The sequence below is a fragment of the Hermetia illucens genome, chromosome 4, assembly GCF_905115235.1.
Source record: "Hermetia illucens chromosome 4, iHerIll2.2.curated.20191125, whole genome shotgun sequence".
NCBI lineage: Eukaryota > Metazoa > Arthropoda > Insecta > Diptera > Stratiomyidae > Hermetia > Hermetia illucens.
The window spans coordinates 18,572,641-18,588,249 of record NC_051852.1 but is presented as its reverse complement, the minus strand read 5'-3'; the positions used below and the strand labels follow the sequence as shown (position 1 = coordinate 18,588,249).

The window sequence follows — 15,609 nt, the reverse complement described above, 5'->3', positions numbered from 1 at the left end:
AGGATCGGATGATCAAACCTACTTAAATTATAAAGAGGTGCTGGTGGTAGGTCAATGGGAGAATCCGCCGGGAACTGCCCGCAACATCGATCACGTATGCAGAATGGTGTACTGTAAGGATTAAGGTAAGATACTTGTAGCTGACAATATTATGGGAAATGCAATCACCCGCTCAAGACGCCAAATTTCTTTGATTTCCCGAGGCAATGGCTCATAGCTCATATTTTTCTCCTTCCGTCTCAGCAAAGAGCTCCCCAACACACAGCCACCCCACTCAGAGGATTGAAAGATCGGTCCTTCAAGTTAAGTGGAGTCAGTCCACAGCCTGTCTTACAGACCACCGCATGCAAGGGACTTACCTGCTCTTTCCTGTAAAAATAAGCGCGTATCGAGTCGACTTGGCGATTATGTAGTGTCACTATGTCAACCACGCCCTTACCTCTGATGTCACGAGGCAGGTTCATCCGCTCCATGCCAGAAATATGGATTATGCATTCGAAATTTGGAGATAGTACCCCGTATCAGCCGCTGCACGTTTTCCAGATCGGTCTTCGTCCACGGAAATATTCCGAATGCATAAGCCAGTGAAGGGATGGCGAATACATTCAACGCGCTTATTTTATTCTTCCCTGAGAGATGCGATTCCAGTACCAGCTTTATACGTGGCAAGAATTCGGACAGGAGAGCATCCTTCAGATCACCATCTTAGGTACTTGTAGAAATCTGTCTCTGTCATAGCTTCATGTGGAGGTCACCAATGCTATGTCCGGCATGCGGCTCGTGATGATCTTTGCGTATGGCTTGGATTCGATACTTGTCTAATTTGAACATGTCTACTATTTGCGACGGACTTTTAAGGTCGTCAGTATCAGCATTCAGCTTGATGTCATCTAAGCACATCAAGTGTGTCAGTTCGCACTTAACACGTGGGCCATACTTGATTGTAAAACTATGCGCTCTAGCATCATTGAGAAGCCATGAAAGGGGGTTCAGTGCCATGCAAAACCAAAGGGGACTCAACGAATCCTCCCGGCAGATCTCTGTAGAAAGATGATAAGGTGATATGCCACCCTTCCATGACTGTCGCGAAAAACTTTATTATTTCGGGATCAATACAATACAGATGTAGGACATCGATTAGCCAGGTATGCGGCACGCTATCGAAAATCTTGGAATAATTGATATAGTAACTAAAGAGGTTTCTTTGACCTCTAGTTGCTTGTCCTACAACTACCGAGTCAATAATAAGTTGCTCTTTGCAACCCCTTGGGAGACCTTTCGCTCCTCGGACAAACTGCTGTTGGTCTCGAGTTACGCATTGACTATTGCACTAATAATAAAGGCTATGAATTTGTAGATGGTTCGTAAGCAAGTAATCGGCCTTGTGTCTACGTGCCCTTCTTAGGGATAAGGTAGGTAATCCCCGCAGAGAGGAAGGGTGAAATTCTTCCGAGCAACTAATGACTTGATTTATGCTGTGTGACTTTTTGTACCAGAAGTTCTGCACCCGATCCAGGCCTGGGCCCCTCCAGTTTTTCGAGCCGTTTTCGCTTAGGTGTTCTGCTGCCCTGCCATCTTCATTTAAGCTCTGGAATGAAGCGAGCACTCGTTCAAGCTCGACGTCCGGGGTGGGCCCAAGTGGGTGTCCTTGTCGAGGGTGAAAGCTTTCAACGAGCCAGCGGCCACTTAAAAAAAACGCCGGCGAAGCGTCAGACTCGCTCGGTGACCCCCATTGACAGAATCGTGCGGACGGTTTGCTTCGTTGAACCTGCGTGGTTTCAACTGGGGACGGAGTGATGTAGGCGCGAACCTGGGCGCCATCGTGAATTCGCCTCTGCTGCCGCATTGAATGGCCGTGGAAACAAGTGACGGTCTGACAGTAGGCTGAGGCGAGAGATGTCAGATGACAAGAGGAGGATAGTCTCGCCGGGACAGTCGTGACAGAACGTTAAAAAAAAATAAAGTAAAACACAATTAAAGAAACCGGTTTTTCGTTTTGGATTTTGGAGAAAACCATTTCAAACCACCAAGTCCTTACAAATGTTGCGCTATCAAGCAAATTTTGGCGGCAAGGGGTGGAATCCTCTTTCCCCTGCGCCCCTCTTCTTCTTGTTTCTACGAGTTCCAGAAACTAATCGATATTTCATTTACTTATCGGCATTTCCATGAAAATAAAATCCTTGGGTGGTGGCCATTGAAACTTTTTTATTTACTGAATGAAGTGCACGAAAAATATCAAGGATTAATTGCAGCTATGTAGTTCCTTTTCAAACTAGAAATTCTATTTTGATTTTATATTAAATTATTCCAACTTCACTGGTATTGGTGTATGTGAAATCATCCCTTAGTCCTCACTAATCGGTTGGATTCAAGATCATTAGCATTGTGTACATGGCCTTCATTACCTAGATAAGAAAGAAAAGTAGGTTAAAGTATGTTGATTTTGAAAATTTTTAGAAATAACATCCTAGGTTTAGTCCAATGCTTTTGAACCTTGCTGAACCGCTGTCTCCTGTAACTTCCCGATACCTATACCGAGAACTTCGATTAGATCCTAAGCTCAATATCGGATATGCTCACACTTTTAAATCGCATTCACACCACGGTGCATCCTTCCCAGATTACACAGCGACAATCGCCAGTGCGCATCAATGATTCCCTCCCTGACCTCTCTCCAGAAGCTATAGTATAAGGATCGGTTTTAACAGCAACCCTCGCCTTTTTATACACAGCGGAAGTTCCACTCCAGCATCCATTGATCCTATAAACCACTTGCCGAAGCATCCAACCTACAAACCTGACTAAATGAAACCATCCAATCCCTAAACGTCTGAAAATTACTCCCAAATTTCATGCAGTGCGAAACTTTCGAAGTAGAGCCAAATTTACCCGCAAGATTCTGGCAGAGCAGGGCAGCCACGATCTCCCAACCTATTCCACGAAATGCCTAGTTACCTATCTCAACTCTCGCCCATCAGATTCATGTCCTTAAAATGCGATGACCAATACTGCAAAAAGGACTCCGCAACCTGTTGCTAGATAATATTCTACTGCCGCATAAAACTCCTGCCCATATCCCAACCCCACAACCTGCATGAATGCATTTACGGACTCATGAAACGGCACCCGGTGAAATACCAAGTAAACACCTCCGTCAGACCGTTTGTCATATTTCTTCGGGCTAGGCCTCCCGTTTTTCCCCTTTGAAGAGCTCCCGAGTCTGATAATCCCTTTCAACAACAGAACGGAAGAGGAAGAAGGAAACTGTTAGTTCAAGGACCTTCTTGTCATCCGGATCCTTCACCGGTCGAGCTTGATCTTCTTTGTAACAAGGACGCAATGTTATCTGGAAAGAGCTCCTCTGCGTTTAAATAAAGTTGCTTATGAACCCCTACTCACCTTCCACAAGTAAAAAAGTGTGGTCGGCATTGCCCATAACCCCATTCCAACAGAACTGAAAACTTCCGTGGCCATTTAAGAGCTGGAAAAGAAAGAAATCAGTCTCATCATGCTTTCGACAGTATATTACGTGGATCTTCCTGTTGTCTGAATACCATCGATTTCCCTTCTAACTCTTTTATGTAGAAAAATGGGTAATTCTTTCACGCTACTGTGGTCAACCTGTGCAGGATGAGTAGGGAATACCGCCCGTAAGATCCATCTGCTTGGCTTTTAGTGAACCAGATTATTGACCGGATCCTGCCAGCAGCGAGTTTGGCGTCTATTTATAGCACGGCGGAGTCTCCTTCTGGCTGTTCTTCACTCTGTGATTATGCTACATGCCCGCTCCCAGTTGTTTAAGCGTTGTGTTAAGCGGCAGAGTTTGTGAGACTTCTTCTCAAAGTCGGCTCGCCGTCCACCACGACCACTACCTAGAAGGTTTGCCACGGCTCCGCAAGTTGCCGTTATCAGTGCCAGTTATCGCGCTACCACCTTGACTAGTGCCATGCAGCGTGGCTCCACTGGCTCCACGAGATTCTTCCGTTCACGTTTGCGACGTTTCATGCACACGAAGAGCGCCGGGTTGATGCACACCAATAGGTATCGTCAACAAGTTCAAACACCATGTATTGTTAGTCAGTTGGCGAGAATTCTTCCAGAACCCGTCCGTCAACGACACTAATAACTCCGATGCAAAGGTTACGTCGGGAATGCTTCCTTCGCAGCCTTGCTGTCGGGACGTTGGTGTGGATCAGGTATTTAAAAATACGGGAGTCTAGGCGAGGCATTGAAGTCTCCTTCCATCCCCCTCTCCCCGGGGTGCTCAAGACCGGAGCATCAAGCCTGCGCCGAAAGTCTGACATCACCTCATTTAGTTAAGCCTGATGAGAGGCGGATGGGAATAGGGGGAGGCAATTCCTCTGGGTCCGAGTTGTCTGAAATTTCAATGGAAAAGTGAATAGTAGGGCGCCCACATAATTTTCACCTCAGATCATTTTCTTTTGCCGTCCCAACCTAGATGAAGGCGTTGCCTGATCAGTCGGAATGCCTCCGGTGAATATTGATCTGTAGGATGTGGTCATGTTGATCAAATCCTAGCTCTATCCAATTCTTATCTGAAGACTGAACACCGCCCCGTGTTATAGTTTTTGTGCAACGCTCTCGTCAATTCTCCTTTTCGTTGCAGGTATTCGCTTTATGACCTACCTGGCCGCATCTCCAGCATGCTGCTCTGATGTCAGGTCACCGACAAGATACACACGTGCGCCCATAATCTAAGTATATGAAGCACTTGGTGCGCACCGCCCGCATTCGTATCCTTCATACTACCTAGCCAATTTTCCGGCTGTTAAGAAGTTTTCTAGCTCGGCAAATTCCACCACATCCAGTTTCTGGCCTCGGCAAGTTGGAGGGGGGCGGGTGGGGGGTTGAAGATACCAATTCGGACGTTCGAGCTTGGTGACACCTTTTACTTCGATCTTTGAGGCAGCGGTGATCTCCGATTTCTAGAGCATGTGGGTTCTAGGCTCTAGTGGATGTTAATGAGGTTCTACAAAAAGTGGCAGAATTAACTTCTATGGCGTCCATCTTAGTCTTCGCGGCAAGACGGGCCCCGATCCTGTTAAGAAATGGACAAGGGTTTTTGATTCATGGACGGTATCAGGACAAAAGTAAGTTAGTCTGAGCGAAACAAATAAGCGTCTGCATACTAAATGTTGGCACCCTAACTGGAAAGACCGAGGTACTCACAAGAGTCCTTCGGAAAAGGCGCATTGATATCTGCGCTCTGCAAGAAACCCGATGGTTTGGTGCCAAAAGCTGCGAATTAGAACGCAAAGGCGGTAAAAATGGCCACAAACTTCTCTATTTTGTTAGCCCACATACTCCATACGGAGTTGTCATTGCCATCTCAAAGGGTGTCGGTGATGCCATTAAAGAAGTCGAACGATTTGATGATCGGCTGATGAAGCTCACCATTATATCAGTTGCTCGCACTATTCACTTCTTCACCGTATATGCACCACAGGCAGGTCGACCTGATGCCGAGAAAGATGCCTTCAGCCGATTTCTCGATGAAAAGACTTGTCAGGTGTTTGTTGACGACTATATAATCATTGCTGGCGACCTTAATAGGCATGCGGCTTAAAAGGCAGACGGTAACAGGTGCCTTGGGGGAAAGCGTTTGGAATGCGCAATGAGGGTGGTGAGCGTATAATCGATTTTGTGGAAGTCGAGGAAGCAATAAATAGTCGGGGAAAGCAATAGGACCTGAAGAACATGGCATCTGAGCTCTGACAAGCAAACAGTTGGGACCCAACACTGTGGCTCAGTGAATTTTTTAATCGAGTCATTCAGGAAGGTAGAACACCATCTGACTGACAAGAAAGTACTACAGTCCACTCCAGCAGAATGTTCATATTACCGTCCGATCCGGTTACTTTCCCATACCATGAAGATTTTTGAACGCATTTTTGACTACCGTATTCGTAAAATCCTTGAAATAACCGTGAATCAGCGGGTGTATCAAACCCGATTCGTGTTTCTGTGGGGGTTCATCAAAGAAGCGCCCTCTCACCACTCCTCTTTGTTCTTGTTATGGACACACAGGACGGTGGTCACACGGGACATCCAAAATCCAGGGCCTATACACTGCTTTATGCAAATGACGTTTTTCAGCGTTTAACAGCAAAACTGATCTCGAGTAACTTGTCCAAAAATGGAATGATCGCCTCATGCAACACGGTCTCAGATTGAATCTGAATAAAATTGAATTTTTGACGATCGATTCCCATGAAATAGGCACAATCACTGTCAGTGACAGTGACCTGCCTAGAACTGAGCGATTTAAATATCTCGGGTCAATGCTATCAGCCAATGGAGGGCGCAACCTGGATGAAATAGCGTTCCACAACTGGTGTTCTTTGTGATCGACGTATCAATGAACGTCTCTGATCTAAAATTTACCGCAATGTTGTCCCTCCTGTTGTTATGGCTCTGAGTGTTGGCCGACTGTCCAAGACAATGAACGGCGTCTTGCGGTAATAGAAACGAAGATGTTACGTTGAACTAGTAGCGTGACACGTTTTGATCACATCCGAAATGAGGATATCCGTGATCGATATGGGGTTGCACCGATTGTGGAAGAAATGCGAGAGAGGCGTCTTCGATGGTATGGTCACGTAATTCGCGCTAACGAGAATTCACTTGTCAAGATCGAAGTCGATGGTAAGCGACCAAAAGGCCGGCCAAAACAACGGTGACTTAGTACGTTAGATGGGGATTTAAAAGCCTCGCGATTGCATCCAGATCAGGCGTTTGATAGAACCAAATAGCGAAACCGATCACGACGAGCCGACCCTTCTTATGAACGGAACAAAGGCTGAAGAAAAGTGACAAAATTTTGAATTGAAAACGGAAAAGTCCGAATTTGAAATAGAAAATTGTGAAATTGACTTGGAAGTTAGTTTGAACATTTTTGAATCGGACTTGGAAAACATAAATATATATATACATATATCCTCAGCGACTGCCAAACCGACAAATTTAAAAAAAAGCCATGAAGCTGTTTGGAATTGAGTTGGCAGAAACTTAAGTAATGAAAGTCATCTTGATATATTAATGTGTGTAATATTGGACCTGCTGCTTAACCCTTCAACAATTAAGTAACTAACTAACTAACCTAACTAAGTAATTAAAGAAGTTCAGACTTCCTGACATTCTGAAGATTGCGCCAGTGCCACAAGGACCTACAGAAATGCTATTGCGCAGATCATCTCTGCCCCAGTAACATACACACAAGCTAGTCGTGGAAGGTAGTTTGTGCCGAGTTTTCGGAGTGCATTCACATTTCTTTCCTGCCATGGGACAGAAAATGCGCAGCCCGCCCTCCTGCACCAAGTACTAGTAATTCTCAATCAGTTTCGATATATATGATATCGGGCGTCCCTTTTATATTACTATACTATCGTTAGCGTAACCTCTATATTACATTATTTGGTAGATCTTCTGAAAGTCAGATTTACCTACGCTATTTTATAGCATCTGAATTTGTTCGTCCTCTTCAGTCACGGGATCGTTTACGACACATGCGTCTTATACTTTCTTCATAATTTATTCTTGGTTTGCCAAAGGGATCGACTTATTTAGAATCGAGTTCGTAACTTCCCCCTGTCATTATCTAGGTTCGCTAGGAATTTAGTGGTTATCAGATAGTAATTCAGCTGTCAAGCTACTGAAATTTCTTGTGGAATCCAGGAGTATACTTTGCAGGAGGTGTCCCCATTTACTTGCTCTAATATCGTCTTTCTAGTATTTTCCACAATACAATAGAATAGCGCATAAATCGCAAATCTTATCGTGTGGCTAACTTTCAATGCCTTTGGCAAGAGAATTGTGCTAGGAAGGAGAATTGATCCGCCACTAGCAATGGATCTGGGAGTTAACGTTCGAAAACACATATCATGCTCTAAGACGAAGAGGAGCGCTCCCCAACTTCAAATACTGCAGTATCAGTTCATATTTTTTGCCTTGGAGACATTAAGTTTCACGGGCTAGAACGAGTTCGTGTGAGATTTTCATCCAAAAAACCAAACGAAATAAACACACCAAAATTTCGGACGCCGCCCCACAGGATCTCCATTCAAGTAATACTCTGTTGGTGGACTTGCCTTTAACATCATGATTTGATCTCTTTTAGCTGTCCTTCGGCATCCTTGGAGATCCTACTAGGATTAAGCCCTCTCAGGCAAGGAGGGCAATATTCAGCATGGCCGGGAGTATCAGTGAGGCGGAAAGGAAGATTGATTTCTTTTCCAGACGGTATCCCGAATTATTGATACTAAGGGATAACATGACAACGAGGTTTCGCCTCGATAAGAAGTTTGAGACACTTTGGGGTGACAAGGCAAACTAAGAGAGTATGGCTGTAACATACGGCTTAAATTAGCAACTGATTACTTGGTACACTGACGGATCCCTCATTCATTTCATGGCTATGACATTAAAAAATGAAAAGGAACGGTTGAGGGAACTATACTGGACGGGCCTACCAGGAATGGAACAGTCCAGGGTGCTTGTTGGGGGATACGAACTCAAGCACATAAAGAACCTCCGAATCATAGTGGGAATTCTCACTGGTCACTGTCGGCTAAAGAATCACCTAGGGAAGCTAGGGATATCTACGGACACTTCCTGCAGGTTCTTTGAGGAGTGTGTTGAAACATCTGTACACGATCTGAGATAGTGTCCGGCACTTTTGCAAAGTAAGTCGAGGCATTTGGGAGAACACGAGGTTGAAAGATCTAGAATTAAGGAATATACTAAAATTTTATAGTTATAAGCTTGTTTGAGATACTATAATTAATAGGTACACTATAACCAGCAAAAAGAGCACTATAGTTCTTTAATGACGCGGTGCGACTTCCCCTTAACAGAATAATGATAATACACTAGATGCTTTTTGGCATCCATACTTTAGGTGTTGTTGTAAGTTCAGTTTCGCATCAATCACACCTCCTAGATAACTGTATGCCTACTATCGACTTTCACTATAACAATGTTCTTATTTCTACGGTTCGTTATTAAGATCGCTTTCCTTTCCTCATATGCCAAGGTCCACCTAGCTCTTTCTGGCTGCTGTGTCTGTCAAGTAAACCTCTACATTCTTTGGGTGCTGAACTGCCACAACTGCAACCAGATTATCCCGAAAACTGACAGTCATTGCCTTTTCTTGGGCGGGAAGAACAGATAGACCATTTGGACTCTCGTCCGCCTCATAGCAGAGAGCCCTATGTCAGCTAACATTCTTGTAATTCGGTTTCAGTTGGCCGAGTTGAATGAATTTTTGACTTCCAATGCCAAAACGGTACAGGAACCGCCACAACTTGTATCCAGCAGGCAGATTGGACGCTATGACGCTGGATCTCCAGGTAGCTTATTCGGTTTGGGAAGCAACAACAACTTTTTCTTTTCCCACGTTTCCCCCTCAGTCATTGGAAGTATTACGCACCAGTTAACCTGGACTACCCTTCTGGTGATGAGGAAATACAGTGGCAACAATATCCTTCCGGAAGCACGAGGAAAGCTCTGTTATGGATGCATTAAAATTTTCCGGCAGCTCCCCCTCAGTTACTGGAGGTATCGCGCACTCGTTGAACCAGCGTTTACCTTCCGCTTTTTTGGTGATGAGGTGACAGGGTAGCAACAATCTCCTTACAAAAGTGCAGGCGGGCCACTTCAGGTGGCCTTTGCAGCTTTTTCAAAGAATTCCAGCTTCGTCCCTACCAGCGGAGTATAGGGTATAAAGTTGATATAAAATTTTACAAAAAAATCTGAATTTGGATTGGAAAATTTCGAAATTGGGGAGCAAAAGTCTGAAATCAATTTGGAAAGTTCTGAATTTGAGATACAAAACCTATGCCTTAGAATTGGTGTTGACTTTTGAGAATTCACAATCTAAAATCCTTACTTACGGACATGAACGTTGCCAAAGTTATTGGTATCTGTTTTCCAGCCAATATAACTTTTTTCTTCTGCGTCATCTGCATAAATATGATAAGATGTTTCCGGAACTTTGGTGATAGATCGGTCCAGTTTGATGAGTAGATCATAAAGTCCATCTGATCTGTTTTTTCCATAAATTTATCTGAATAGTAACAAGATGGTAAAATTTCTGTTATAACCGTTAACATCAGTATAAACACTGCCACAGTTTCAGCCAACGGAGGCGAGAATCTAAAATATATCACCCCCAAGGTTGAGAATGCCAGAATTGATGTGATGAATTGAAAGAAAATTGTAAAGGAGAGAGTATTTTGAATTATTTCGAAGATGCTGCAAGGACGAATCGAGAAAAAGATTTTTTAAATTGTTTTGTTTCTACAACGCTCCTTAATAAGGAAGAACCTACTTACTCCATTATGCTTCGGTGATCCGCCAGACACTGTATAAAGTCTTGGAAACTTTCTTCCTCCGTTTTTTCTGGATCATGATGAATTATAGCGAACCGGTCCATAACAATCTGCAGATGCGCGCTCACCACACTCAGATACCAGGGCACAAGGAAATCATTTGCTACATTTTGCATGGACAATAGTATCTGGAACGAGGACTGTATGGACAACGAAATCCAAAATCGCAAAGCTGACTTCCTCCAATCATAGGGGAACCAAGTTTCGAAGCCAAGTCTTGTACCATGAGAAAGGGCTCCCGTGAGGGCATACATTAAATTCACCACCAAATATAGCACGATAAGAATCTTTGAAGTAAACCTGCAAAAGTTGATTTCTTTATTCAGTTCATCCTTTTGTGCTTCCGTCATAGGTCGACTGTCAAGGTGCTCCAGCTTCTTGTTGACCTCGATGAAGCTGCGTCTTAGTTTCAGAATTACGGAGAATTTGATGCAACAGGCTGTCACACAGAGGTTCATAGGAAAGTTTCCCAAAAACTCCTTTAGATCATTCACGTAAAACAACTGGATGGTGAACGTGGAGTAGTAACAAATATTGACAAGGATATAATTGGTGACAACGTGTATTTTTTGTCGTAGGGGATAGTTCTCCATTATAACCATCCCTTGAAGTTTCAGCGTAAAGTAAAGAAATTCAAAAGCCCGAATGCTTTCAGTTTTCTTTTCTGATTTTTCTTTTGAATCGGAAACCATCATGGAGTTTTGCGAGGACATCTCAGTTTTATTCCGTCTCTCTGACTTTTCACCAGTAAGCGAATATACACGGAAAAGGACTCAGCTGAACTGTTCAAGACACAATAACTTTCATTTACGTGGCGAATTCTAAACTAGTCCTTAAGCTCAGTGACTTGATAAATATTAATTTCTTTTGTTACAAAACTAACAGCGTGGAAAGTACACGTTTGTATACAATGAGGAATGTGGAATACGTTCATATCCACCGTGGAAAATTAGACCCATTGCTGGGAAGGAGAGAGGACTCATGTAATACTTTATATTTAATATAACCGTTTTGAAGTGACGTGGTTTACTCTCAAGGATAACTTCTTAGATCATTCCATTTATTGATTGTTTGAAATTGTTTCCTCATACGTTATTCATTGACCTACTTTAAGTTTGGCTGAACAATTGGAGGGAACTGCAATTCCATGTACAGGGATAATATACTAGACTAGATACTATGCATCGCTCTCAGATTTTTGTGAATTAAAGGACGTCTTTTAAAACCAGAAAGGATTTAGATTGCTCGTTGAAGAAGTCTGACGAATAATTTACCTCCTTGTCTGAACAAGCAGGACAACTGCAATTCATGGCCGTTCTTTACTGCCCTCCATGTTGGCTCTAGATAGCCGCGAAATTTCTCACGTGAAAGTTTAGGGAGCAGTGCCCTGTAAGAAGTTCCACTAGAGTTCTTTTATTTCGCTGATGATGGAAATTAAGTTAAAATTTAAAACAAAAAAAAAGTCACTCCGAAGACCACCCTTCTTCGTCTGAATCCTGATTGGACTCGTCATTGTCACTCAGCGGTATCCCACGGGAGTCCCACATCCAAAGCCGCCGAACTAAATGGTTTTGATGTTTTTCACGATTTTGGTCTTAGGCTAACTTTAGTCTCTAGCCTTTTTAAAATGTCCATGTTGCATTGTCCTATTGAAAATGTCCTTGTAAAGTGGTTCCTATAATGCCGAAAATGGTTATTCCTGGCCTCTGTCGCATCTTCAGACAGATTTCTAAAGAATAACAGGGCATACTTTACAACAGACGGGTCGTGCGTTAACATTTTATGAACAGTTGGTGTCATTGGGTGTCAAGGATACAACTCTACATACAGCTTTGCTGTTTCATCACAGTATGCCATAAACTTATCAACGTCTATTTTGTCGTCAATAGATATTATTTCCAATACCGTCGCGAATCTTACAATCAAGTTTTGGTCCACTCCAGTAATGTTAACTGACATCTGGGCATTGTTGAAGAGTCGGAACAGCTGCTTCAACGATGAATGTAAGCCAGCAACTGAACGAAGGAATGCCGCATGCCGAGTAATGTTGCATTCTCAAAGGACCCGGGCAGGTGCGAAGACTTATCACGAACTCCGTCGTGCGGAGAAGCGACTTCACAGAAAGAAAAAGGAAGCCTGGAGCCAACAGGTCTATGAACTCGAAAAGTACAGGGAGCAACCGCACCAGGCGCGGAGGTTTTACCAATAAGTCAGCAGGATGAAGCCCTACACACCTCGATTCTCATCGTGCCGAGACAAAGAGGGAAATCTTATTTCCGACAGAATGGGGATTTTTTTATTTTTTTTTAGGAGGTAGGGTAGGTGAATGCATTTACACACATAGTGTTGGACTCTTGGTTCGGTACGTCGTCGGACTACCAACTAAACACCTCACATAACTTCGCGCTAGTCCCCGAACTCTCCCACCTTGCGGAGCATTCAAATCAGGAAATTCCTTTCACCAACGAGAGGCCTAGACCGGATACCGGTTGTTGCGCCGTTGATGATGATGAACGAGAGGGGAGAGAAGGAAGGGAACTATCAGTTCAAGGAAGCGCCTGCTATCCGGCTCCTCCACCGGTCGAGCTCTGTCTTTTTAGCAACGAGAAGGACCCGAACGTAATGGGCAACACAACCAGCTGTCAGCCCTCCTCAGCATCGCCTCAACAATGTTGTTTGGAAAGAGATGCCTTGTGTTTAAATAGAGCTGCTGACGAACGCCATCCCACCTCTCACAAGAAAAAAAGTGTGGTGGGCGTCATGCACAACTCCATTGTCTCCAATCTTGTGCAGTTAAGACTGAAAACCTCCATGCCCACTTAAAAATTGAGTGAAGAAATAGTCGGTCTCACCATGCTTCTGATGCAGTCACGCACCTAAGTTGCCGATGAACCGCGCAATCCATCTGCCTCCAGTTTAATTTTGCCGAGAAAGCTGCCACTCATCTAGAGTGCGTTGCCGTTTTCCACGAGCAACCACCCCCTGGTTTATGACTTGACGCTCCTTAGCCAGAAGGATAACGGGGATCACTCCCGTGATCATGGTCCGTTCAGAGAGAGTGCGGCCACCCGAAAAGCTCCCCGTCTCTGTACTTGCGCGAGACGTTTACGATATACCTCCTTGCCAAGAGTATCAGCCCATACATCTGCACCGTAGAGCGGACAGACTGCGTTGAACTCATCAGGAGACGTCACATGCTAGACGTAGGAATCCCAATATTTGCCATTAGCCTACTTAACGCCGAAACTCCAGCTACAGCCTTGTTCGCTGCTGATTTGATTTGCCCAGAAAGTTTATCTTTGACTTGACTCAAAGATCAGCCCGAGGTACTTTACCGCTGGTTTTGACCCGATTATCGACTCGCCGAACGATATGGGACGCAGGGTCGACATTCTATTTTTAATCGGGATGGCTATTTAGGTTTTTTCCAGTGCAAGGTTGAAACCATGAGTAGTCATTCATCCGGTTTCCCGTCGCACCAATACGCCAAGTCTGCTTTGCCCCTATACGACACTGCGTCTTGCAACAAGCGCCGTGGCATCATTTGCATAGCCGACTAGGCGCGACTCTTCTGACATGTCGAGTTTAAGTAGACTATCATAGGTAGCGTTCCAGAGGTCCAGGCATAGGATGGATCCCTGCGCTACTCCCGACGTGACCGCCATCCTCCTCTGACTAGCTAGTGTTTCATAAAGCAGAGAGCGGTTCCTTAGATAGTCCTTCAATATCCGTAAGAGATAGTTCGGCGCATGGAGAGTATTGTCTAGGGGGCCTAGGATGTCTTTCCATCTTACGGAATTAACGGCGTTTCTGACGTCAAGCGTTCCGAGGAGCACCACCCGTCGAGTTCGGTGGCTATGTGCTTCCGCTCGTCGAACGGCGTCCACGACTTGCATTACAGCATCAATTGTGGATCTCCCTGCTCAAAACCAAACTGCCAGGGAGATAAATCTCCGCTGCGCGTGTCGCTTCACTGGGTCTACCTCTGATGAGCTTTTTCAGTGCTTTTCCAGGAGTGTCATGTATACATAGTGGGCGGTATGAAGACGGTAACTGATACACCCCATAACTAACAACTTTGGCAGAGCTAGGGTCACATCACCCCATCGACATCGACAAGGAGTTGTCGACGGCTCCGGGGACTACCAGTGTGTCGACGTGTATCGGTCAGTAGCAGTTCTCTCTTCACCGAGAAACGTTCTTGAGGCTACTACCTAGGACACAGGTATTAAGCCAGTTAGGGGGTAAGAACTACTTGCTCGTGCACCTCAGGGATGTCACTTCCCGTATTGTAAGCGACAATTAAGTATCGTTGACGACCTTTTAGGCAGTGGACTACGATTTTAAGGTTAACTTCCTTGACCGCAAAATTTAAAGTCTTCCGACCTCCTGCAAATTCTTTTGTATACGGGTACTTAAACCGATATGACTGGCATGCGTCTCCCGGACGTGGTCGACAAATTGAGTTGCAACAGAGACGCTTTGATGGGATCCCAATTGTCACCAATATTCGCCGGCGAATTATTTCAAAATGTCTGTTGTCCTGTCAAAAAAGTAGTTCTCCTAATGCGAGCAGCAGCTAGACAATAAAAAGAATCGTGTTGAGTTTTGAGGGTGTAAAAGTTTCCTTCCCTTGCGAGTGCATGCGGATGCAATACTTAAGCGAAGGTAAGCGACCTGTAAGTGAATATCTCGCTTGGAGCCAATGTCAGTGTCCCTCTAGTTTCGCACATCTACACGACACCTGCAAAAGCTACAGATAGTCGCAATCTTGGCGATTTGGTTAGATGTACGCTTTTGGTCACTTTAAATCCATCTCTTGTATTTGGCTCTTTGCTTGTACAAAATGCCGTCAGGTGGGGCGAAAGCTGGAGAATTTCACAAATCTTCCACTTCTATCGTTATGGTCACCAAAACCGTGTTTGGCCATCAAATGTTCGAGCAAGGTGTTGTGAGAGCCTACCTTACCATTCAGGTGATCCATCGAGATCACAATTTCACCTTTATGAAACCTCTCATAGATCGCATTGAGCTGCAACTGCTTCGCTCCCCTTTGTGTCGGAACTTTCTTTCGCGCAACACTGTCCTGTTAAGATGTTCTTCATTCTGGACCAGAATGTCTTAGTCAATATTCTATCTGAAACTGATTAGTATTACATGAGAATGCATTTTGCGGATATGGTTAGCATTAGTTCGACAC

At 44.4% G+C, this 15,609-nt stretch overlaps 1 protein-coding gene across 1 annotated transcript; it reads right to left on the bottom strand.

The window, feature by feature from the left end:
* Positions 1-2,185: 2,185 nt before the first annotated feature.
* Positions 2,186-11,283, bottom strand: LOC119656256 (odorant receptor 33a-like). Its single transcript, XM_038062674.1, has 3 exons — positions 10,353-11,283; positions 9,912-10,272; positions 2,186-2,405 (listed from the first exon to the last, which is right to left on the bottom strand). The coding sequence occupies exons 1-3, from the start codon at positions 11,120-11,122 to the stop codon at positions 2,355-2,357; spliced, it is 1,182 nt and encodes a 393-aa protein (XP_037918602.1). The 5' UTR covers positions 11,123-11,283; the 3' UTR covers positions 2,186-2,354.
* Between the last annotated feature and the right edge of the window lie 4,326 nt (positions 11,284-15,609).